Source organism: Octodon degus, unplaced genomic scaffold (assembly GCF_000260255.1).
Source record: "Octodon degus isolate 3935 unplaced genomic scaffold, OctDeg1.0 scaffold00050, whole genome shotgun sequence".
Lineage (NCBI taxonomy): Eukaryota > Metazoa > Chordata > Mammalia > Rodentia > Octodontidae > Octodon > Octodon degus.
The window spans coordinates 7,340,225-7,362,315 of NW_004524626.1; the positions used below are offsets into that span (position 1 = coordinate 7,340,225).

Below are 22,091 nucleotides of genomic sequence, written 5' to 3' on the forward strand. Positions count from 1 at the left end.
TGGCAGTGTCCCTTTTGAGGGTATCCCCACGCCTCCACTTGCTTCATAGGTAGCACAGGTGGGACCAAGGTATTGCGTTATGTCAGCACACAGGTTTCTGGGCCCTGCTGTGTAATATTCCACAATATGATGTTCTGAATGATGCTAGCCTCTCAGGGAAACATTTTGAAAGGCAGAGGCAGCTGGACATGGTGGTGCATGCCAGTGATCTCTGTGATCCCTGAGATGGCTGAGGCAGGAGGATCTAGTTCAAGGCTCGGCTGGGCAACTTCATGACTTAGTGAGATGCTGACTGAAACTAAAAAATGAAAAAGGTTAGGGGTGGAGCTCAGGGCAAAAGCCCTGAGTTCTATTCCCAGCTCAAAGATTAAAAATAAAAAGGTATGGGCTCTCCTGCCTGCCTCTGCACCCCATCTGTGTCACTGAAGTGTGGCCGAGGGTGCGCCCCTGGGCCATCCTGTGCGCCCCTGGGCCATCCTGCAGCCAGCCCAGGGCAGCGTCCATCAACTGGGAGCAAACTTTGCTCCAGTTTCCATTCCTGATGATGCCTGTGTGCTAGCATTTGGGGCGCTATTTTTCTTTGCCAAGCACCCACAGATCTTTGCCACAGGCCCTAAAAGGAGGCTGAGGACATCCGAACTGCAGAATGGGAAGGGTCCTCTGGGCTCCGTGGGTTGCTTACTTCCCTAGACGGGCAGCTCACCCCTCCCTCTACCCCTCCTGTGCGCGCACGGGAGCGCGCACACGTGCACCACCTGCTCCGCCATCCGACAACCACCCTTGTTCAGCTCCCTAGGGTGGGTGCCCGTGCGCGCCCTGTGGCGCCAAGGTCAGGGACTCCAAGTATTCCCAGGGACCCGGCCTGGCCCGCGCAGGAGGGCCAGGGGCCGTGGGGGTGGGGCGGGGAGGGGCTGGCGACAGCGGCGGCGGCGCGCGGAGCGGACCGCAGTGCGGCCGGCGCTAGGACCCGCGAGGGCTCCCAGGCCGCGGCGCCTCCGGCTGCCCACCCCCCTACCCCCCACCCCAAAATGAGGAAACGCAGCGGCAACTTGATCCAAGTTGTGCAGCCTGGGCCGCCTCGGGGTGCGCAGCCGGCTTGCGGGGTCCCCTTTTGGGGGCGGTCGCGGGGCTCGGCCCGGAGGCGCCCCCTAAGCAGGTGAGCGCGCGCTTGGATGGGAAGAGACGCCCGTGGAGGTGGGGACCCCAAGGGCTCGGGATGCGGGTGGGGGACCCCACCCGGGTGGGTGCGCGGCCCCGATTCCCTGCGCGTGCACGTGGGCTGTGCGAGACCGGCCGGGAGGGGCTCCACGTCAGGTGTGGGAGCGCGGGCCAGGTGCGCGCGTCCCTGGTGTCGGCACCGAGCGCGCGCACCTGTCTCCAGGTGGCTTTCGCGGGCGCGCGCAGGGGGGAGCCGGGTGTGCTCTGCGGGTGCGCGCGTGTGTACGCTCATCGGTATGCGTGAGGACGCGCGGGCTGGGCTGCTTGTCAGGACGGGAATGGGAACTCACTGCCCCCCACCCACACCTCGTCACTGCCCCGGGAACCTGGACAGGCAGCCAGGGGCCCTCAGCCCCACCCAGAGGACTTGGGTGCCCCTCCGTACTAGGCAGGGGAGGGGGAGTCGCAGAGGCTCCTCTGGGGATGGAGGGGCCAGTAAGACTGGGTCGCTGCCTCAGTGGCTGCCTCCTGTCCCCGCCCTACCCTGGGGTCGGTCAGAGGTTCTTGGGAGTGACCTTGACTCATCTCTGTCCCCACCGAGCCCGGTCACTGACCAGGAAAGAGGAAGAGTCAGGCTCAGTCAGGTGGCACCCAGCTCCCTACACCGCTAGTGGCGGGTGGGCCCAGGGCCAGCCATTACCCCAACCCCATCCCAGCCTGGGACCACTGCCTCTTGCCTGTCTTGTGCCTCAGTTTCCCTTAGGGGCAAAGACAGGGTGAGCTCCGTGGTTTCCTGGTTGGCATTTTATGTCTGTGACTGCCTAAGGGGCTTCCCCGGGTAAGGTCACTTCCTCCAAGGGGGACTTTTTCTCCGGGCTGTCATCTGCACCTCGCTGCGCTGGGTGGAGGGAGCCTCCCACCTACGCCCCCATCCCACGCTCGACTCTGTCCCTTCCCCAGGTGAACTCCTGCTTCCCCCGCGCCTGGCACCTCTGCCCATCGCAGCGAGGATGCCAACGGTGAGTAAACCCAGCGTGGGTTCCCATGTCCCCACCCCTGCAGGCGGTGGGACCTACAGACCTCGGCGGCACCCCGGGGAGGGCTGGGCGCACCGACCATTCCCAGTCTTGTTCCTGGGCCTGCGCGCTCTCGCCCTAATCTCTCTGCTGCCTCTGCTGTGCCCCCGCCTTGCCTGCCTCTCCTGGATGCCCCTGCACCCCAGAGGCGCTGGGCCCCCGGCACCCAGTGCATCACCAAGTGCGAGCATTCGCGCCCCAAGCCGGGGGAGCTGGCCTTCCGCAAGGGCGACGTGGTCACCATCCTGGAGGCCTGCGAGGTGAGGACGTGCCAGTGTGCCGGGGCTGGGTTGGAGGGCTGCGCCAGGACCCTAGCGACCGCAGCCCTGTCCCCGGGTCCCCCGCAGAACAAGAGCTGGTACCGCGCCAAGCACCACGCGAGCGGACAGGAGGGGTTGCTGGCGGCGGGTGCGCTACGGGAGCGGGAAGCCCTCTCTGCGGACCCCAAGCTCAGCCTCATGCCGTGAGTGAGCCGGGTCCGGCAGGCCCAGGGTGGTCTACAAGGGGCGTCGGATGGACTTGTCCCCAGCCCGGACCACGCGTCCTCTCCGTGCGGCAGGTGGTTCCATGGGAAGATTTCGGGTCAGGAGGCCGTGCAGCAGCTGCAACCGCCCGAGGACGGACTGTTCCTGGTGCGCGAGTCCGCGCGACACCCGGGTGATTACGTGCTGTGCGTCAGCTTCGGACGCGACGTCATCCACTACCGCGTGCTGCACCGGGACGGGCACCTCACCATCGACGAGGCCGTGTGCTTCTGCAACCTCATGGACATGGTGGAGGTGGCTGGGGTGGCCGGGACCCCTACCCCAGAGTTACTTCTTCCCAGGTGGAGGGCGAGTCCCTGTGGGCCCCCACCGGGCTTTCCCGATACCACCTCTAGGGCTGGGGTACCTTTGCGGGCTCCCTCACAAACTTCTAGTTGATACCAGTCCATCCCCTAGAAGCCATCCTGCATCTCTTCCTGTTCCCATGGAAACAGGCCCAGATCAGCAGGGATCTGAACCCCTCTGTTGCTCTCCTACTCCTGCCCAGAGACCCCCCAGGAAGGGACGGGTGCGGTGGCCCTGCTCCTCATCAGGCTTATGGCCACCCCACTCTCCCCTAGCATTACAGCAAGGACAAAGGACCCATCTGTACCAAGCTTGTGAAGCCCAAGAGGAAGCAGGGGACCAAGTCTGCAGAGGAGGAGCTGGCCAAGGGTAACAGCAGGACCTGGAACTCTCTGTTGCACCTGAGCCAGTTTGGGGCCCTGTGTGGTAGAGGGTCACTGGCAGGTTTCCATAAGCTCGGTGCAGAACAGATCCCTGTGTCAGCCCCTCCTACAGCCCCATCACCATGAACCATGGCCTGGCACCTCAGCCTACCCTCCCATGCCCTCCAAGGCCAGGTTCCTCACTCCAGGGACATTCACACCAGCCAGACCCCCTATGATCACCCCTTTTCCTGAATAAGTCCCCTTCTAGCCTGGCCCCTTGTGCCAGGACCCCAAGACATTTTTCTAATATGAAAATCCATCCTTGTGATGTCCATGCTCAGAATTCTGTGGCCTCTACATTTCCAGGCTTTTCTCTGCAGAGCCTGCTCCATGCCCCATCCCTGGGCAAATCATGGCAACTCCGTTTCCCAAATGCCTCTGGGCCATCGTGTGTTCTGTTCCCTTCCCCTCAAATACTTTTCCAGCCCTGAAGTGTGCAGTGCTCACTATTCAAGGCCAAAACCAAGTGCTTGCCTTTGACTCCCTGGCCATCCCCACAGCCTTTCCAGGCTGATAGTGGTGTCGCTGAGAACCACATCTTTCCCAGGAAGGTCTGGGGACTGGGGACAGGAGACCACTGTGTATCCTGCCTGACGAGCTGCAGATCCTGAGTGTTAGAGGGGAAAGAGGAGCCTGCGGAGGCCACTGCAGGGAAGAGGGCCTGAGAGAGGGGCAGGGGGCGGACGGGTGCTCCCCTGACCAGCTCTCTGCTTGCAGCTGGCTGGCTGCTGGACCTGCAGCACCTGACCCTGGGTGGGCCCATCGGAGAAGGGGAGTTTGGAGGTGAGGGCGCAGACCGGAGGCGGGCTGTGGGGGACCCGGGCTGAATTCAGACTCACCTGCATGGCTGCGTGCTGTGGGGGCGTGGGGGAGGCTGAGCTGGCATCTCAGAGACTCAGTTTCCCAGTGTTGTCATGGGAGGCAGGAGGGCAGGAGCGCTGGGGAGTGAGTTCACGGGTTGGGCCCCAGGTGACACCGCAGTTGCCAGCCTGTCCCCCTTCTTGGTCTCTCCTTGCCTGAGATAATTTCTTTTCTTTCTCTCTCTCTCTCTCTCTCTCTCTCTCTCTCTCTCTCTCTCTCTTTTTTTTTTTTTTTTTTTTTTTAATGGAACCGGGGATTGAACTCAGACCCTTGTGCTTGCCAGGGAAGTGCTTATCCTACTGAGCCATCTTCCCGGCCATTTCTTTCAGTCCTCAGGATAGAATCCAGGGCCCTTACAAAAACTACAATACATCCCTGGCCCTTTTTATTTTGGAACAGATCTCCCTAAGTTGCTAAGTGGCCCAGGCAGGTCTCATACCTGTGACCCTCCCGCCTCAGCTTTTCAGAGTTCACCACCATGACTGGATCTGAATGATTTTAAAACATACAGCACTCTGGGAGGCTGAGGCAGGAGGAGTCCAAGTTAGAGACCAGCCTGAGCGATTTAGGGCCTTAGTGAGAACCTGCCTCAAAAGAAAAGATTTTATTTTATTTTTTAAATTTTATTTAATTATTTATTTATTTATTGCGGAACCAAGGATTGAACTCAGGTCCTTGTGCTTGCCAGGGAAGCTCTTATTCCACTGAGCCATCTCCCTGGCCCCAAGAAAAGATTTAAAAAAAAAGAAGAAAGAAAAAAGAAAAAAAAGGGCTTGAGATGTAGCTCAGTGAAAAGGCTCTGGGTTCAAGAGAAAACGTTAAAAAAAAAAAAAAAATTGAACCACTCCGAGAGCCAGGGCTTTGAGGACAGCAGCTAGGGCCTAGATTGGCCCTAGTGCCTGCAGACCCCCGTCCTCCTGCTTCTCTCAGGGCCAGGTGCCTGGAGGGCCCTGGGGCTTGTTTCTGGATGGTATCCTCTGTCGCGGGGGGGGGGGGGGTGAAGGGCAGCTGTGCCCACATGTCCTGTGTGTCCTGGTCCTGACCTCTTGTCTCCTGCACCCCAGCTGTCCTGCAGGGCGAGTATCTGGGACAGAAGGTGGCGGTGAAGAATATCAAGTGCGATGTGACAGCCCAAGCCTTCCTAGATGAAACAGCGGTGATGACGTGAGTGCAGGTGCTGTGGGGCCCAGGCGCCGCTGGGATCCCGGTGGGACCTCACCCCACCCCCTGTGCATCTCCCCCAGGAAGCTGCAGCACCGGAACCTGGTGCGGCTCCTGGGCGTGATCCTACACCAGGGCCTGTACATTGTCATGGAGTACGTGAGCAAGGTGCGGCTCTGACCGGTGGTGGTGGGGAAGGGGGTCTGGGGTGTAAGGGAGGAGGGAGGAGAGGAAGGGGGCGGGAGCGGGGCGGGATCCATGGCATGCACCCACCCATAGGGCAACCTGGTGAACTTCCTGCGCACGCGAGGCCGCGCCCTCGTCAATGCCGCTCAGCTCCTGCAGTTTGCGCTGTGAGTCGGGGGCTCCCTCTGGGGAAATGGGTGCCAAGCTTGGGGGAAACTGAGGCACAGGGCAGGGAGGAGCCCGGAGCTTCCCGAGACCTGTCCCCAGGCACGTGGCCGAGGGGATGGAGTACCTGGAAAGCAAGAAGCTGGTACACCGGGACCTTGCTGCGCGCAACATCCTGGTGTCAGAGGACCTGGTGGCCAAGGTCAGCGACTTCGGTCTGGCCAAGGCTGAGCGCAAGGGGTTGGACGCGAGCCGGCTGCCAGTCAAGTGGACGGCACCCGAGGCACTCAAGCACGGGGTGAGCCTCCCTGTGACCCTCCACCCACTCGCAAGATACTGGGATCCTCAGAGCTGCCTTGGGGCCTCAACTCTGTTGTGTGACCCTGGATAAAGCCTCGGGCCTTTTTGAACCTCCAAGGGCAATGGCCTTGTGCCTATCAAGCAAGAGCCCACAGTTGTTCTTTTTAGCTCCTCTCTTGGCCTCAGTTTCCCCATCCCTGAAGTGGCCAGGGCCTCTAGCTCAGCCCAACAGTGGAGGGCCTGGGGAGCTGAGTCTATTGGGAGACCAGGAAGGGGGGAGGATGGACCCAGAAGGGTTCTAGGGAGGAAGCAGGGCTGGGTCCAAAACCTGTAGGGATCGCCTTGGGGTACCCACACCTGAACTCTCGGCACTCTGAGGCTGAGGCAGGAGGATCTCCAGTTGGAGCCCAGCCTGGATGACTTATGGAGACTCTCTGGTGGTGTAGCTCAGTGTGTAGGACCTGAGTTCAATATTTCCGAGAGAGAGAGAGAGAGAGAGAGAGAGAGAGAGAGAGAGAGAGAGAGAGAGAGAACAGAGAGAGAGAGAGACAGACAGACAGATAAGAACGGGTGACTTCTGGATGATCCACCTCAAGTGGCTCTCCAACCCTACAGAAGTTCTCCAGCAAGTCAGACGTCTGGAGTTTTGGGGTGCTGTTGTGGGAAGTCTTCTCATATGGAAGGGCCCCGTATCCCAAGATGGTGAGTGGGGTTGCCCCAGGGAAACGGGAGTCTCTGGGCTTGAACCCCAGCCCACACCCTCGCCCTGTGTCTACAGTCGCTGAAGGAGGTGTCGGAGGCGGTGGAGAAGGGATACCGCATGGAGCCCCCCGAGGGCTGCCCAGGCCCGGTGCATGCGCTCATGGGCAGCTGCTGGGAGGCGGAGCCCGCGCGCCGGCCGCCCTTCCGCAAGGTGGCGGAGAAGCTGGCGAGGGAGCTGCGCAGTGCAGGCGCTTCGGCCCCCTGCGGGGGACAGGATGCCGACGGCTCCTCCTCGCCCCGAAGCCAGGAGCCCTGAGTCCCGCCCGGCCCCTGTGGGACCAGGGCTTTGAGGACCGAGACAGCGGGTGCAGGGCCGGCCTGCGGGGGCTCAGGGCAGCCCGTGGACGGTGCAGGCCCGGGTGGAGGGCGGTCGCCGTGGTAAAGGCTGATTCCAAGGAGCAGCCTGTCTGCCTCTCTGTGACCCTTGCGCCTCCACCTGGGGACAACGTTCCTCAAGCGTTGGTGGCCGCTGTCTGGTGCACCAAGGGAGTGTCCTGGGTCCTCTCCAGGCAAGTCTCCACCAAATGGCAATTGGGTAATAGGTACTGCGGGTCCCAGGTCCCGTCCTGCACCTATGTGGCCCATGCCAGACCCCCCAGCACTGCCTGTGAACCAGAACTTGCCCTTCGCCTGCTACTGTGGGGACACTGTTCTCTGGGGAACGTTTGGGGTGGGAGCCACTTGGGTTGGCCATGGGGACCCCACAGGACAGGGTGTTCAGTGGAGGTGCTGAGTACACCGAACTCGGCCATCTAACCACCTGTCCATCCTTCCACCCCTCTGCCCACCCTCCCCTTGCTCAGCTGGCCCCTACTGAGCATGTGCCATGTGCCCAGCCCTCCTGGACGCTAGGCACCCCAGTGGTACAGCTCACAGGTGACACTTCTTGGACAAGGCCAAGTGTCCAGGGACATAAGTGGGCCCCTGGCAGATGGGCATCTAGGCATCATTGGCCTGTGGCTCTCAGCCCCACCCAGGTGGCCTGAAGACCCAGAGAGGGAACAGGGCCGGGCCAGGACGTCCTGACTCAGTCTGTCTCTTGCTATAATACAGCACCAAGGCACATGAGATAGACAAGAAAGAGCTTGGCCCTTGTGGGTCCGGGATCTAGAGGCCCAAATCAAGAGCAGACACCAGCAGCTGCATGGCAGAGAGCAGAAGCACAGGTGGGGGGCCACAGATGGCCAGGTGTGGGGGCACACAGCTGTGATCCCAGCTGCTGGGAGGCCGAGGCGGGAAGAACGCCAGGTGTTTGAGGACAGCCTGAAATTCACAGCAAGGCCATCTCAAAAAACCAAAAAAAGATTTGCTAAAGTCACACCAACCTCCCATGTGTCCTCTGGAAGCCTGTCCTCTGGCCTGTTTCCCACAGCCCCCCAGAAGGATCTACCTGCCTGCAGGGGTCCCACGCCCCCCCAGCCCCTCTCAGCTGACAGCGCCTGCTCAGCCCTGCTGTCTTTGAACCTCTGAAGCCACCAGGCAGAGCAGTCCCTGGGGCCGGAGCCAGAAGGCTGCTGGTGTCTGAGGCTGTTGGGGCCACTGGTCTCACCCAGCTTCCTGCCATGTGCCACAGAGCCAGGGGAAGCCCTTACAGGACAAGGCAGCCGAGGAAGGAGGAGGCACCTACTCCTGCGGCCTCCAGCTCCTCCCTGGAGAATGCTTCAATCTCAGGGTGCTGTGGAGGCCCTGCCTCCTCCTGGCCCGCAGCCCACCACAGCGGACATGGTCCCAATGCCACTGGCAGCGGGCGCCTCCTGCACTGTAGCCCTCTGGGCTCCCTAGTACCCTCCTTCGCATCTGATTGACACAGCCTTCAGCTTTGTGCTCCACCTCCCATCCTGACCACCTCTCCTGTCTTAGAACAGCAACCCAAGCCAGGCATGATGGCACAGCATGCTGGGAGGCTGAGGCAGGCCCAGCCTGGGCAACTTGGTGACTTAGACCCTATCTCAAAAGGGGAGAGGGAGTCAGGCAGGGCAGAGCTCGGTGTGAAGCCCCTCAGTTCAATCCCTAGCACTACAAGAAAGTAAAAAAGGAGGGAAGAAAAAAAAAGGAGAAAGAGAAAAGCGACTGTACAGCCCTGCCCTCCGGAGCTTATGCCTTTGCACCCCCGTGCTCTGCACCTTCCTCTCGTTTCCACTGCCCCACGTGGCCTCGCCCTGTGGCGTCTGTTTTGCTCGCTGCTGTGAGCTGTACCTGGAATAGCAGTGCTCAATAAACATTTACTGAGTGAGTGAACAGTGCACCTCTATGTGTACCTCAAGATCCTCAAGAAGTGCCCCTTCCTGCCCGCCCTGTGCCCTGGCCAGTGTCCTGAGGAGCCAACAGGAATCTCTTCGCCTTAAAGGACTCCATTTCCCCAAAGTCCTTGGACATCCCTGAGTCTAAGAACAGTCTGTGTGTGACCCTGGCTGGCACAATACCAATGACCACCAGGCCCACATGCGTGCCAATCACCGCCAGTGCTCTTCTTCACCTCACTAGGAAAAAAATTTTTTGAGATGGGATCTCACGATGGAGCGCAGGCTGGCCTTGGACACCTAGTGATCCTCCCGCCTCAGCCTCCCACGCTCTGGGATGAAATGGGTGAGCCACCACCTGCTGTCCTCAAGGAGAAATTCTAAGATTCTGGTGGGGGAGGCCTAGTGCCAGTTGAGAGCCAGGGAAGCAGCCCTCAATGTACCACTGGCAGCCAGAAGAGGGCGCCAGCCCAGCACTGGGGAGGCTGAGGCAGGAGGATTGCTGCAGGTTCAAGGCCAGCCTGCACTGCACAGATTCTGTCTCAAGAAAGAGGGGAAAAGAGGAGACCGGGAACAGCACCTGAGGCAGAGACAGACACTGACACTGGGCTGAGGGGAGCAGAGGCACAATGCACAGCGTGAGACCTGGAGGCCGGAAGTCGCCGCCCGCAGTCCCTCCCGCGCTCACAGCCCCACTGCCCTGTCAGAAGGGGACGTGTTCTGGGGAGGCAGTGATGGCCCTGTGTGAGGTGGCCCCAAGCGGCGGCCCAGCACAACCACAGGATCTTCACCACATCCTGGCTGCACCGGCTGGAGTGCACATCAGCAGACAGCTGCAAGGCACCAGCAGCCGAGGCGACCACCTCCTTTGCCCTTCAGAGTGGGAGGCAGGGCCAGAAGAGAAAAGAAAAGCTTCCCAGAAAAAGGGGTAAAGGAGCTGAGGCCTTAACGTTTGAGTAGGAGTTTGCTGGCTGGAAAGATGCTTTCCTAGCCATGAAGGACACTCACCTTGTGCCAAGGTGTGGAGAACGTAAGCTGGAGTTGCTGGGAGCCTCATGAGCCAGTGGAGGCTGAGGCAGAGACCGGGGCCCTGGGGCGCGGGAGCTGAGCTTGTGGAGCCCTCTCCCTGCCCCTCGGTGTGGTTCCAGAACCTGGCCAAGTCGGCCTCTATGAGCATCGAGTCCAGCTGTGAGGCAGCGGCTGCCCCCTGGGTCACTGAGGCCTCAGCATGGCTGTTCTTCTGCCCTCTGGCCATGCAGCTGCCCCCGGAGCCCTGGCTGGGGCCCGTGTCTGGGCTGTGGGCTTCGCAGGCGTGCCACATTTTCACATGGGCCTGTGGACAGCTTTGAAATGGAAGGCGCTGCTGCAGCTCGGTGGAAGAGCAAGGGCAGGCGCAGGATGGGCCCTGCCCTGTGGTGGGGGCAAAGCACCTCACTCGGCTCCGGGGGCTTCCTGCCCCTCCCCAGGAATAACAAACGCCAGTGTAGTGATGCCCAAGCCCAGCTCTCAGCACTGCTGTCAGCCCCATGGCACACAGGGAAACTGAGACCCAGGGACAGGAGGGAGTTTCCTGGGGCCACGTTAGTGCTGGCTATGGCTAAGATGCCCTGTGTGGTAGCCCCCAGCCCAGGCCGCACCTGTCCCATCAGCCATGCATCCCCAAGGCTTGGGGACAGCCACCTGCTCAAGGCAGGGCAGAGCTCGGACAGGGAGGCTGCCTACAGGTGGAAGCACTGCTGGGCCACGGGCTTAGGCTGGCGCTCCGCTCCCTAGGAGGGCCCTGCCGCTTCCCTGGGAGGGATGGCTGGCCTGACCTGCCGGCAGGTGGGAAGGACCCGGGGGAGGGTCCCGGCCATCAGAGACTGCAGCACAGCATCCTCCCGAGGCCCTGTATCTAACTGGGCCCCTTGAACCTGTGGGCTTGGACCACAGAACAAGATGCCAGGATCACACAGAGCTGGGGGTCAGGGCCAGGTCCCTGGACGCATGAGGCCCCCACAGCCCTGGCAGGAAGGGGCAGTTCCTCCACAGGCTTTGCTTGCTGAGCAGGCTGAGGGTGCTGGCAGACGTCAAGGCCACTCCTGCCCATGAGTGCCACACACAGGGACAAAAGGCCCTGGGCTTGACAGCCATAGATCTGACCCCTGAAGCATCTTGCCATGCCTGCGGCCAGCCCTGCCTGGGCACCAGCTTGCCTTGGGCTACCTGTGCTCAAGAGGCAGCCCGGACTCGGGTGGAGGCCAGGGCCCACAGGCCGGTGGGGCACGGCTCCCCACTGCCGCCTCAACAGCAGACGCCTCCAGGGCTGCCGAGAGAGGTCGTCTTTTTATTGTGGCACTGAGACAGGCTCTTGCTTCTAAGTTGCCCAGGCTGGTCTCGAACTCATGCACCTCCTGCCTCAGGCTCAGGGGTGCACCACTGCGCCAGCCTAGAGCTCTTAAGGGCCCAGGCCTGGTCCAGCCTCACTGCGGACCGCCCACCAGGCTGGGGCCTCCTTTGATCCTGGCAAGTCCGTTTTCTCCAAGAAAACAGTCTTTGGAGGACAAGGGCACACCATGCCCTCCTGGCCCATTAGAACTTCCTGTTCTTGTTTAGCCGGTTTTCCCGCCAGATGTTCTGTTTCCGAAGCAGTCGCCAGTACTCTCGAGTTTCGGGGTCCAGCTCCTCCAGCTTCTTGGGGGGGCCCACGTTCATGTGGAACAACCTGGTAGGAGGAGGGAAGGGTCAGGGCTGTGCGGCCGCTGGGCAGGGGTGGTGGCGCGGCTTCCCCACGGCTCCGCTAATGCGCCAGGTTCCGTGCTGCCCCGGGGCTTGGCGCATCAGAGCCCACTCAGGTCCTAGCTCCTGGGGAAGCCCCGGAAACCCCCGACCCATCAGCTGCACCCAGCACCTTCCCGCTGCCCTTCCAAGAAGCATGGTTACATCTTCCTCTGGGGGGTTTTTCCCCGTGTTGAGCCCCTCTAACAGCAGCTGCCTAGAAGAGGACCTGACACAGCCAGGGGTCCGGATGTAGGAGAAAAAAAGCCTCTGGGCAGGGGAGATGGCTCAGTAGAATAAACGCTTCCCTGGCAAGCACAAGGGCCTGAGTTCAATCCCAGTTCCGCAAAAAAAAAAAAAAAGCCTCATTTCATGGGCTTCTCTGTGTCCCGGCACCCCATGGGCAGCCACAATGGCCAGGCGTCACTTCCTCACTGGACAGGGAGGGGACTATGGGCACTCACCACTCTGGGTACTCGGCATCCGCCTTGAGGACCACGTCCTGGCCCTCCTTATAGATGTTGACACCCATGGCGTGCGTGGTGAGCCGGACAGGGTCTGTGCACACGTCTGGGTCCTTCAGGGCCTCGCTGACCACCCCGCCTTTGGCGCCTTTGGATCCCTTCATGACTGCTGCGAGGGGAGCAGGGGCCTTTCAGCCTGGCTCAACCTGGGAAGCCTACCCTCCCTTCCTGTCCCCCCCATGCCCTTGGACCTCCACCTGATTGTCCTCTACAAAGTAACTGTGAAAAAAGAACCAGCAACCAGCATCGAATTCCCTTTAAAATTCTATTTTTAAAAATTTTGTTTTGGGACAGTCTCACTGTATATTTCAGGCTACCCTCGAAATTGTATCGCTCTTCCTGCCTCAGCCTCTCAAAGTGCTGGGCTGGGATTACAGCCATTCACCACCATGCCCAGCTTTCAGTTCTATTCTGCTTGATCTTATGGAGAAAGCCTCCATCGGTTTCAGGGGTTTTTAAGTTTGCCTATTTTCTCCTTCTATTAGAGGGGATCTGACAAGGCTGTATCCAGATAAAAACTTAGTAACTGAAGTTTAATATTTTGATTGGGCATGGTGGCGCACACCTGTATCCCAGCAAGGGTAGGCTGAGGAAGGTGGATCGCCTCGAGTTGGAAGCCAGTCTGGGCTGCACGGTCAATTCAAGACCAAGCTCAGAGTGAGACTCTGTCAAAAAACAAAAACAAACAAACAAACAAAAAAAAAATGAAACTTTAAAAAGCTCCCTGTCTTTTTCCAATTCCTGGGTCATACAGCGATCTGGAGATAGAAACAATACTGAAACCTAAATTCCACTTTCCTCACCCTTAAGAGCGCTAGCAGCTCACGCCTGCGCAGTGGGACGCATTTAACTCCACGTAAACGTAAACGCAAGCACGCGGGTTCAACCTGGCGCTGGCGCTTTGGCGCTCCGCAGGGCGGCTCCGACACCGGCGCCTGCGCGGTAATCCTAAACCCCGCCCCCGCAACCCAGCGCCTGCGCACTACCAATCTCATGTGTGTCGACCTTCCCCAGTCGTCTTCCCTCTTAACGCAGTTCACCTGGCTTCTTGGCATAATCTCGAACCAAGAGTCTAACAGGAGTAGCGAAGTCTGGGAGCTCCCGGGGTTCCCAGGCAGCCCACGTACGGGTAGCCATGAAAAGGCGTCTGGCCGCCATGACGTATCCCGACCACGTCTTTCACGCGCACGTTTCCGGGAGAGACGTCAGCAGGCCGGAGTCAGGTGGGGTGCTTTGGGAGTTGTAGGTTCCCGAGGACTTCTGGGAAGTGTAGTCTTTCCCAGCCTTAGGCGTTAACTTTGACTTGTTAAAATTTGGTACGGGGCATTGAACTCAGGACCTCATGTTTGCCAGGCAGGCACTGTGCCGCTGAACTATATCCCCAGCCCTCATTAAACGTTTGTGGTGTTTCTTTTTGTTTTGTTTTGTTTTTATGAGACAGGGTCTCGCTATGCAGTTCAGGCTGGCTGTAAGCTCACTTTATAGCCCAGGCTGGTCTCGAACTCGCAGCGATCCTCCTGCCTCTGCTTCCCGAGTGCTGGGATTACAGGTATATGCCATCATATCTGGCTTCATTAAACTTCTAAATATATGCTCAGTTCCTGTACACTATCTCCTGTATGATATTCAAAGGATATTTCATTAGCTTCTTGCCCTCTTTTACTTACTAATTTGCTTAAACTATCACACTTCAGCCGAGTATCCCAAAGTTCCAAAGAAACTACTTTTCTCTCTACTATGTACTAGCTCCATTTCTTCCCATATGCCATCATAGCCAAAAGAAACAAGCAGTGATTATTGGCCCCATTCTGCAGTAGTGAGACAAGCTGGGCGCTCTTCCGGGAATGAAGGTTTAAAACTCGAACACGAGGCTCCGGTATTCGCCGCTGCCCTAGCGCCCTCTTGTGGCAGGATTAGCTTTGAGGACTACATCTCCCAGTAGACCCCGCGATCCTGCGCATGCCCAGAATCAGGGCGCCGCACGAACTGCTAAGCCAAAGCGGGGAGTAGGCGACCTGCAGCTGCTGACAGCACTGTCCGGGAAATGCCAGGACTGAGCCAGGGATTAATGGTGCTTGGGACCCCGCGAGTTGGAGGTGACCTCGATTTAGAAAGTGAGTGTGGAAGAGGGTGAAGTAGGGCTGGCGCTGTAATCTGTGGTCCGAGTCTGTCTGCGGTCGGTGCTATGGAAAGTTTGGAGACCGGTCCGCCTTTTTTTTTTTTTTAATTTTATTTTCCGATACTGGGGAGTAAACCCAGGGGCTTTACCCTGAGCTCCATCCACAGCACTTTTTATTTTTTATTTTCAGACAGGATCTCACTAAGTCTTTTAAGTTGCCCAGGCTGGGCTTGAACTTTAGATCCTCCTGCCTCAGCCTCCCAGAGTGCTGGGATGACAAGTATGAGGCGCTGCGCTCAACTGGGGTCCGGTTTGTGGTGTCTTAGGCTTTGGTGGTAATTCTGAGTTCTGGATCTGAACTCTTGATTTGGTGTCTTGGGTGGTAGGCTTGGGGTTACAAGACTAGGGAATCTTTAGTCTGGGGTCCTGGGACCTGCATCTGGGTTTATAAGAACTGTGCCCAGGCCGGGTTCCACGTTTCGGGGCAAGAGGGCTCGGAGGAGTCAAGGCTGGTATGAACAAAGTTCACCCACGGGGAAGAGTTGAGAGTGACAGGTGCAAGGAACACCCGAGAGTTTGCAGCCTGCCACCTCGCTGCTGTTCCCACGTGTGCCTCAGTGCGCTTCTCTGTAAAATAGAGACCTCAACCAAGCATAGCTGTGCGCGCCTGTGGTCCCAGCGCTCAGGAGGCTGAGGCAGGAGGAATGCAGGGAGTTTGCGGGAAGGAAGGAAGGATGGACAGACCAACAACAAACACACACACACACAGGGCTAGAAATGGAGCTTATTATGAAGGCCCTGGGTTCCATCCCAGACCTACACAAAAAGGATGGGAGGGGGGACCTAGCAGCCCTGCAGGGCACACTGGGAATTAAATGTGGCCTATGGGGACAGCAGCAGCCAGAAGCCTCCGGTTCTATTCTCCATCTTTCAGCCTTAGGCAAGCTTAGGCAGGTGCAGGGGACCGAAGATCCCAGGCACCACATGCTGTGCCAGCCCCGCCCTCAGGGTGGGCTGAGCTGACCAAAATAAATAAACAATAAGTGTCTAATAGCCTAATACTATGTCTTTCAGCCTTAAGATGACAGCCTGAGCCTGTATTCCAGCCATGGAGTTCCTGACAGCCTCCCAGCCCCCCTCAGAGCCTCCAGCCACAGACTTGGAGGCTCTGGAGCCCGCAGAGGAAGCCGCCCCTGAGAGCCCGTGGGACGTGCTGCCTGCAGGCCCCGGCAGCCTGACTGAGATGGAACTCGAGGGATCAAGCCTCCAGGATTTGGTGCGACAATTCGAGGCTCTGCCTGGCGACTTGGGCCTGTCTTCAGATAGCAGCCCCTGCCCACTACATATAGCTACAGGCCATGGCCTGGCGCCCCAGGAAGTGGCCGCTGCCCCCGGGCTACTGTCTACCGAGGCCGGCCGGGATGACCTGCTGAGCCTGCTTCGGTGTGAGGAATGCCCCCCTCCCGAGCCCTGCCCCCACCGGCCCCCGGAGCCAGCGCCTCGTCTCCTGCAGCCCCCTGAGGACCCCAGTGTGGAGCCTGCATCCTCTGACTGGGCAGAGCAGGATGACAGCAGGAGCTTGGGCAGCTCCCCTGAGCCGTGGCCAGAGATGGCTCCTCTGGTGACACCTGAAAAGCCACCACCGGCTGGTGCCCAGGTAGCGCCTGCCTCCTCCAAGTGTTCTCTGCAGCCTGGAGCCCAGCACGGCGACTCAGCCCAGCCCCTCTTCTGTCTTCTTCTAGAGTCCTGAGACCCTGGCTTCATGCCCCGCCCTCCAGGAAGGTAAGTGTTCCTCCCACCTGGGCCTGGGACTCCCGGTCCAGATAGCTGAAGAGGGCGCCCAAGGCCCACGCCCTGTGTGCCAACAAGGGCGAAGTTCTAGCGAGGCTTAAGGCGGTTTCGGTCCCATTCCAGGTGGCTTACAAGGGGAAGACACTCCAGAGAATATTCTGGGGTGAGACAGAAGTCAGATGTGGCCCTTGACGGCGTTTGGCTCTAGAATATCAATCGACAGAATATGGTCTGTAGGTCAGGTTCAGCCCCTCCTGGTGCTAGCAGGCCTTGGGAGCTGAGAGGGGCTTTTGTAGTTTTGCATAGTTCAAAAAGTCATGGTGACCCACACCCGTAATCCCAGCACTTGGCAAGTTCATGGGCCTGTAAATTCTCTGGGCTGCCTCATGCTCCACCTTTTTTTTGCAGGGGGTTGGGGGGCATCAGGAATTGAACTTGGAACCTAGTACTTACCAGGCAAGTGCTTCACCACTGAGCTAAATCCTCAGCCCCAATCCCACAACTTGGGAGGCTGAGGCAGGAGGATTGCTGTGATTGGAGGCTTTATGCATCTGGAATGTTCTGTTCACACTAATTTGAATTAAATCAGTAACAAGTTCTGAGGTGGTGATGAGGGGGCTTTTGGGTCCTATGGCACTGAGAAGGTTCTAGAACTATGGGTGGCGCTGTGATTCTCCTAGGGAACTCCAGAGTTTGGTGTTTTGCTTCTGGTTCTAGATTTTTTTGGGGGGTTGGGGTTGTCTTTTTTGAGACAGGGTCTTGCTATGTAGTGCAAGCTGGCCTTCAGCTCACTTTGTAGCCCAGGCTCGCTTCAAACTGGCAGTGATCCTCCTGCCTCAGCCTCCCGAGTGCTGGGTTTGTAGGCATAGGCCACCATGCCTAGTTTTTCTTTTTTTGCCGGGAATCAGGACTCTAGAAGAATTTTGTGTCTGGTGTCAGGACTCTTAGAAGACAGAAGAGGGTCTGGGCTGTCCCCATGCTGGGCTCCAGGCTGCAGAGAACACTTGAAAGAGGCAGCCTGGAGCCCATGTGTCACCATGCCCAGTGGTTTTGGTATTTTGAGACAAGGTCTCACTATGTAGTTCAGGCTGTCCTTGAACTCTTGCACTTCCTGTCTCAGTCTCCAAGTGCCAGGATTACAAGTGTATACCACCACACCTAGCTACTTATGGTCCTAGATTAAAGGGACTTGAGCAGATTAGGGCAATGAACACACCTAACCTGGTTCTACTCAGATTGGAGAATTCTAGAACATGGAGCAAGCAGAGTTTATCTCCTGTTCTAGAACACCAGAACCCTGAACAGAGGTATCCAGTTCTGGTGTAATCAGGAAGTTCTACAGCAGAACTAGTAGAAATAAAATGCAAGCCATATGTGTCATTGAATTTCTTAGATATATTAAAAAGAAAAACAACAGCACCACTGTAAAGAATGGGCACTGAGCTGGGGGTATAGCTCAATGGCGTGGCACCTACCTGCAAGCACAAGGTCCTCAGTTTGATTTCTGGCACAAAAAGAAAAACTAGGCATGGTGGCACACACCTGTAATCCCAGCAATCGGGAGGCTGAGGCAGAAAGATTGCTGTGAGTTCAAGGCCAGCCTGGGCTACATGGCAAGACCCTGTCTCAAAAAACAAAAAAAAGAGGGCCAGCCAGATAGCTTAGCAAACTAAAGCCCCCACTTAGGCAGCTCGTACAGCTGGGGTTTGATTCCCAGGGTGGCGTGCTGCCCGGTCTGCATGCTGAGATGGCCTTTGAGACTGGGCGTGGTGGCGTGCGCCTATAATCCCAGCACTTGGGAGGCTGAAAACAGGAGGATCACTATGAGTCCGAGCTATGTAGCAAGAAGCTGTAGACCCTGTAGACCCTCTCCTAAAATTGAAAAAAAAAAAGAAAAAAGAAAAAGAAAGTGGCAGCTGGGTGTGATGGCACTCTGGAGGCTGAGGCAGGAGGATTATTGTAAATGCGAGACTATCTTGAGCTGCAAAGCGAGCTCAAGACCAGCCTGAGCTGCATAGCGAGGCCTTGTCTCAAAAAAGATAAAAAAGAAAGGAAGGAAGCAAGCAGGCAGCAGAAACCTCAGGGGTACAGAGGACAGGTGTTTCTGAGGCACTGCAGGTGTCTGGGTGGCCTGCCCAGACTGTGCCCTGAGACCTGTCGGCAAGTTCCAACATCCAGGACTGGAGCCATCTGGGAGTTGTTGCCCTTGAAGCCTTCCATAATCAGGGACTGGATGCCTGGAGTGGGGAAGTTGGGGGATTTTAGAGCTGTGAGCTGACTCCAGTTGTAGAACATCGCTGGCTTTAGGCTCTGGGGCAGGGTCATCTCATTCCAGCCGGGTCGCAGAGTTCTAGACCTCATAGGGTCCCAGCCCAGGTTACACTGCCCGAGGCAGGCTGACCAAGGGCTCCAGGCTTCTGGGAACCGGGTGGCAGGGCTACAGGATGGAATCGGGCAGGCCTAGGGGCACCCCAGGGCTGAGCTTGCCCTGTCACCCTCAGTCCCTGGGCCTTGTGACCACGAGGACCTCCTGGACGGCATCCTATTTGGGGCCAAGTACTTGGGCTCCACACAGCTGCTGTCCGAGCGGAACCCACCCCCCAGTGTGCGGATGGCCCAGGCCCAGGAGGCCATGGACCGCGTCAAGGTATGAGGCTGCTGAGGGCGGGGCCCAGGGCCTCAGGCGGTGGACTCGGGGCTCCACCTCTCCCTCCTGTCCCCAGGCCCCTGACGGGGAGACACAGCCCATGACGGAAGTGGACCTCTTCGTGTCCACCAAGAGGATCAAGGTGCTCATGGCCGACTCCCAGGTAGGACTGGGCTGGGCTCAGGCTGCAGGGGCTTGGCCAGGTAAGGCCCCACTCACTGCCCTCTCTCCAGGAGGCCATGATGGACCACGCCCTGCAGACCATCTCCTACATCGCCGACATCGGCCCTGTGCTGGTGCTCATGGCCCGGCGGCGGCTAGCCCGGAAGCCCGGAACTCAGGACCGTGACCGCTGCCTGTACAAGATGTTGTGCCATGTCTTCCACTCAGAGGATGTGAGCGGCCAGGTCCCAACCAGGCTGTGATAGTCACCCCTGCTGTCTCCCTGCCTCCCCAGCCTTTCTTCCTCTTGGGCACAGACTGGGCTGAGGAAGTCACCTAAGACCAGGCTATGGCTTTTGGTGATCTTAAGCCTCATGGTTAAGATACAGACACTCCAAGTCTCTGCAGTCAGGGCCAAGAGAAAGGAATCCTCTTCCTGGCAAACCTGAGGAGGCTCCTGGGTGGAGGGATACTGGGGCTTGGGCTTTATTGGATGGGTAGCAGTTCATAGACAAGGCCCTACGTGTGAATGCCCAGTCTTGCTGATCTGCGCCTAGCTCATGGGACATACGTTCATGCCCGTTGTCCTGAGAGCCCTCCCACAGCCTTTGCTGAGGGGTGATACCTCCTCTCTGTTCTCCCCAGATACTTCTCAGGGTGGCAGTCCTCCCTGCAAGCCCCGGGGGCAGGAGGCTGTGCCCTGAGGATCATGTCCCAGGAGGGTGCAGCTCTGGGGACGGGAGCTACAGGAGGGCATGGGAAGCTCTTGGACACGTTGATTCCCCCTAGGCCCAGCTCATTGCCCAGGCCATTGGCCAGGCCTTCGCGGTGGCCTACAGCCAGTTCCTGTGCGACAGCGGCATCGACCCGAGCCAGGTGGGCACGCGGCCTGGCCAGGGGGGTGCCAGGCCCGGCCACCTGCACAACGGCGACCTGGCTCACTTCTCCAACCAGGAGAATTGCAGGGAGGTGAGGTGCAGCCCCGCCTGCCCACCCGCGCAGCCCGCACCCCCAGTGGCCCAGCAGCCCCCTCTCTGTCCCAGGTGCGCATTGAGAAGCGGCGCGGAGAGGCCCTGGGCGTGGCGCTGGTGGAGTCGGGCTGGGGCTCGCTGCTGCCCACGGCCGTCATCGCCAACCTGCTGCACGGAGGCCCGGCCGAGCGCTCGGGCGCGCTCAGCATCGGGGACCGCGTCATGGCCGTGAACGGGGCCAGCCTGGTGGGGCTGCCGCTCGCCGCGTGCCAGGCTGCCGTGCGTGTGAGTTGGGGTTCCAGGGCTCCTCTGATGGGTGGGGAAACTGAGGCCCCGGGAGGCCGCAGCTTGCCAAAGCTGCCAAGTGAGGTCACTGCCTCCCATCCCGCAGGAGATGAAGCCACAGACGTCGGTGACGCTCAGCATTGTGCACTGCCCGCCGGTCACCACGGCCATCATCCGCCGACTGCACTCGCGGGAGCAGCTGGGATTTTGCGTGGAAGATGGCATTGTGAGGGGCGGGGCTGCATGGGCGGGGCCACGTGGTGGGCGGGGCGCCTGAGCCTGCCCACCGAGTCTCCTGAGAATGCCCCCTCCCCCTAGATCTGCAATCTTCTCCGCGGTGGCATCGCTGAACGCGGGGGCATCCGCGTGGGCCACCGCATCATCGAGATCAACGGGCAGAGCGTGGTGGCCATGCCGCACAACCGCATCATCGAGCTGCTCACGGAGGCCCACGACGAGGTACACATCAAGACTATGCCAGCCGCCACGTACCGCCTGCTCACAGGCCAGGAGCAGCCCGTGTACCTGTGAGGCTGCCCGCCCGCCCCTGCGCCACGCCTTAGCCCTGGGACTCCGCCCCTCCTGCTTTCTAATGTAAGATATTAAAAGGCTTATTCAGTAACCCCCGCTTGGCTCTGCCCCGGCCCTTCCTGGAAACCAGTGCTGTGAAAATAGTATTTATTAAAGGCCAAGAGCGCGGCAGGAGGGCTCTAGGCTCTGCGTGGGAGACAGAATCTTGAGCCCAGAGAGGCAAAGGAAGGGCCTGCAGGCTGGCAACCCAGGTGGGGTCACAGGTCAGTGGCCGGACCCCAGTCGTAGCCTTCTTCATCTGAGGAGTCCGCGTCTCGGGCTCTGGTAAACTTTCTTCTCAGGGCTTCCCGTTCATAAGTCCTGGGGGTTGGGAAGTAAGAGCAGAGACCTGAGGTGGGGAAGACAAGACTCAGCAGCCATGAACTGGGGCTGACTGCTAGAAGAGGAAGATTAGCCAGGCACAGATAGGGCCTTGGGAGCAAACTCCTACATAGCCTACAAAGCCCCCAGCTCCAGAGTCCCCTCTAAGAAGCCTTTTAATCCTTTAAGAGGATCCTAATTCCTTTGGCCCCGAATTTAGTGGGCTGGAGTGGCTCTGTCACTCTGTCATGGCCACTAGGTTATAGGCATCAAGAAGCCACAGGTCAGTCCTAGACAGCTTTTTCAAGCCCATTGTCTGAACCCACGGGAAGGGCTGAGGCCCCACTCAAGCACAGAGGCCCTTACCGCATGCTGTCCTGGCGTGGCTGGCCCTTGGGGTGCCACCTGTCCACCTGGAGGGATAGAGAAAGGTTCGTGTCAACCCCCAGGGCACAGTACGTCTGGACCCACGGTGCCTCCCACCTTTCTAAGTTGTTCGGAACTTTAAGTGTGAAACTGAGGCTGGGACCTTCGATGAGCTCGCCCAGCCTGCTAGCAAGACACCCGGCCTCCCCAGGGGCTGCTGCGGTGCCAGTTGGTGAGTGGGTTCACATGGGCAAAGTGCTGAGAACACGACCATCTCCTGACCAAGCCCGCCATACACAGTGGAGCAGGCTGGGCACTGCCAAGCTCCAGGGAGTGCATTTTTTTTTTTTTTATAATTTTTTTTAAAATTTATTTATTTGTGTGTGTGTGTGTGTGTGTGTGTGTGTGTGTGTG

The 22,091-nt window shown here is 58.8% G+C and overlaps 4 protein-coding genes across 9 annotated transcripts in view; 2 read left to right on the forward strand and 2 right to left on the reverse strand.

Moving 5' to 3' along the window:
• The first annotated feature begins 1,060 nt into the window (after positions 1 to 1,060).
• Positions 1,061 to 8,092, forward strand: Matk (megakaryocyte-associated tyrosine kinase). The gene is made up of 13 exons (XM_023716974.1): positions 1,061 to 1,156; positions 2,119 to 2,177; positions 2,381 to 2,494; positions 2,582 to 2,697; positions 2,794 to 3,013; positions 3,340 to 3,433; positions 4,207 to 4,272; positions 5,415 to 5,514; positions 5,595 to 5,679; positions 5,791 to 5,864; positions 5,965 to 6,160; positions 6,778 to 6,864; positions 6,941 to 8,092. Exons 2-13 carry the CDS (start codon positions 2,169 to 2,171, stop codon positions 7,178 to 7,180), a joined length of 1,401 nt encoding a protein of 466 aa, XP_023572742.1. The 5' UTR covers positions 1,061 to 1,156; positions 2,119 to 2,168; the 3' UTR covers positions 7,181 to 8,092.
• A 3,382-nt stretch (positions 8,093 to 11,474) lies between these two features.
• Positions 11,475 to 13,652, reverse strand: Mrpl54 (mitochondrial ribosomal protein L54). Its single transcript, XM_023717032.1, has 3 exons — positions 13,486 to 13,652; positions 12,386 to 12,554; positions 11,475 to 11,868 (listed from the first exon to the last, which is right to left on the reverse strand). Exons 1-3 carry the CDS (start codon positions 13,601 to 13,603, stop codon positions 11,736 to 11,738), a joined length of 420 nt encoding a protein of 139 aa, XP_023572800.1. The 5' UTR covers positions 13,604 to 13,652; the 3' UTR covers positions 11,475 to 11,735.
• Positions 13,653 to 13,990: 338 nt separating this feature from the next.
• On the forward strand, positions 13,991 to 21,040 carry Apba3 (amyloid beta precursor protein binding family A member 3). The gene is made up of 10 exons (XM_004632707.2): positions 13,991 to 14,559; positions 15,639 to 16,221; positions 16,307 to 16,346; positions 18,857 to 19,002; positions 19,079 to 19,165; positions 19,236 to 19,397; positions 19,954 to 20,133; positions 20,208 to 20,420; positions 20,527 to 20,646; positions 20,739 to 21,040. The coding sequence occupies exons 2-10, from the start codon at positions 15,673 to 15,675 to the stop codon at positions 20,949 to 20,951; spliced, it is 1,710 nt and encodes a 569-aa protein (XP_004632764.1). The 5' UTR covers positions 13,991 to 14,559; positions 15,639 to 15,672; the 3' UTR covers positions 20,952 to 21,040.
• A 29-nt stretch (positions 21,041 to 21,069) lies between these two features.
• Tjp3 (tight junction protein 3) overlaps positions 21,070 to 22,091 on the reverse strand; it is a 28,421-nt gene continuing 27,399 nt past the window's right edge. For 5 of the 6 annotated variants that reach the window (XM_023716868.1, XM_023716864.1, XM_023716867.1 and 2 more), the window contains exons 20-21: positions 21,678 to 21,724; positions 21,071 to 21,311 (exon numbers count right to left, since the gene is read on the reverse strand). In XM_023716868.1, coding sequence (XP_023572636.1) covers positions 21,209 to 21,311; positions 21,678 to 21,724 — 150 coding nt within the window. In that variant the 3' untranslated portion in view covers positions 21,071 to 21,208. Of the gene's footprint in view, positions 21,312 to 21,677; positions 21,725 to 22,091 lie in introns of all 6 variants that reach the window. The other variant, XM_004632708.2, reaches the window with a different exon arrangement.

Coding starts and splice junctions, on each gene's coding strand:
- Matk (XM_023716974.1), top strand. Junction 3,434..4,206: donor AGAGGAGGAGCTGGCCAAGG/GTAACAGCAGGA, acceptor CTCTGCTTGCAG/CTGGCTGGCTGCTGGACCTG. Junction 4,273..5,414: donor CGGAGAAGGGGAGTTTGGAG/GTGAGGGCGCAG, acceptor CCTGCACCCCAG/CTGTCCTGCAGGGCGAGTAT.
- Mrpl54 (XM_023717032.1), bottom strand. CDS start 13,603: ATGGCGGCCAGACGCCTTTTCATGGCTACCCGTACGTGGGCTGCCTGG. Junction 12,555..13,485: donor AGATTATGCCAAGAAGCCAG/GTGAACTGCGTT, acceptor CTCCCCTCGCAG/CAGTCATGAAGGGATCCAAA. Junction 11,869..12,385: donor GATGCCGAGTACCCAGAGTG/GTGAGTGCCCAT, acceptor TCCTCCTACCAG/GTTGTTCCACATGAACGTGG.
- Apba3 (XM_004632707.2), top strand. CDS start 15,673: ATGGAGTTCCTGACAGCCTCCCAGCCCCCCTCAGAGCCTCCAGCCACA. Junction 19,003..19,078: donor AGGCCATGGACCGCGTCAAG/GTATGAGGCTGC, acceptor TCCTGTCCCCAG/GCCCCTGACGGGGAGACACA. Junction 20,134..20,207: donor ACCAGGAGAATTGCAGGGAG/GTGAGGTGCAGC, acceptor TCTCTGTCCCAG/GTGCGCATTGAGAAGCGGCG.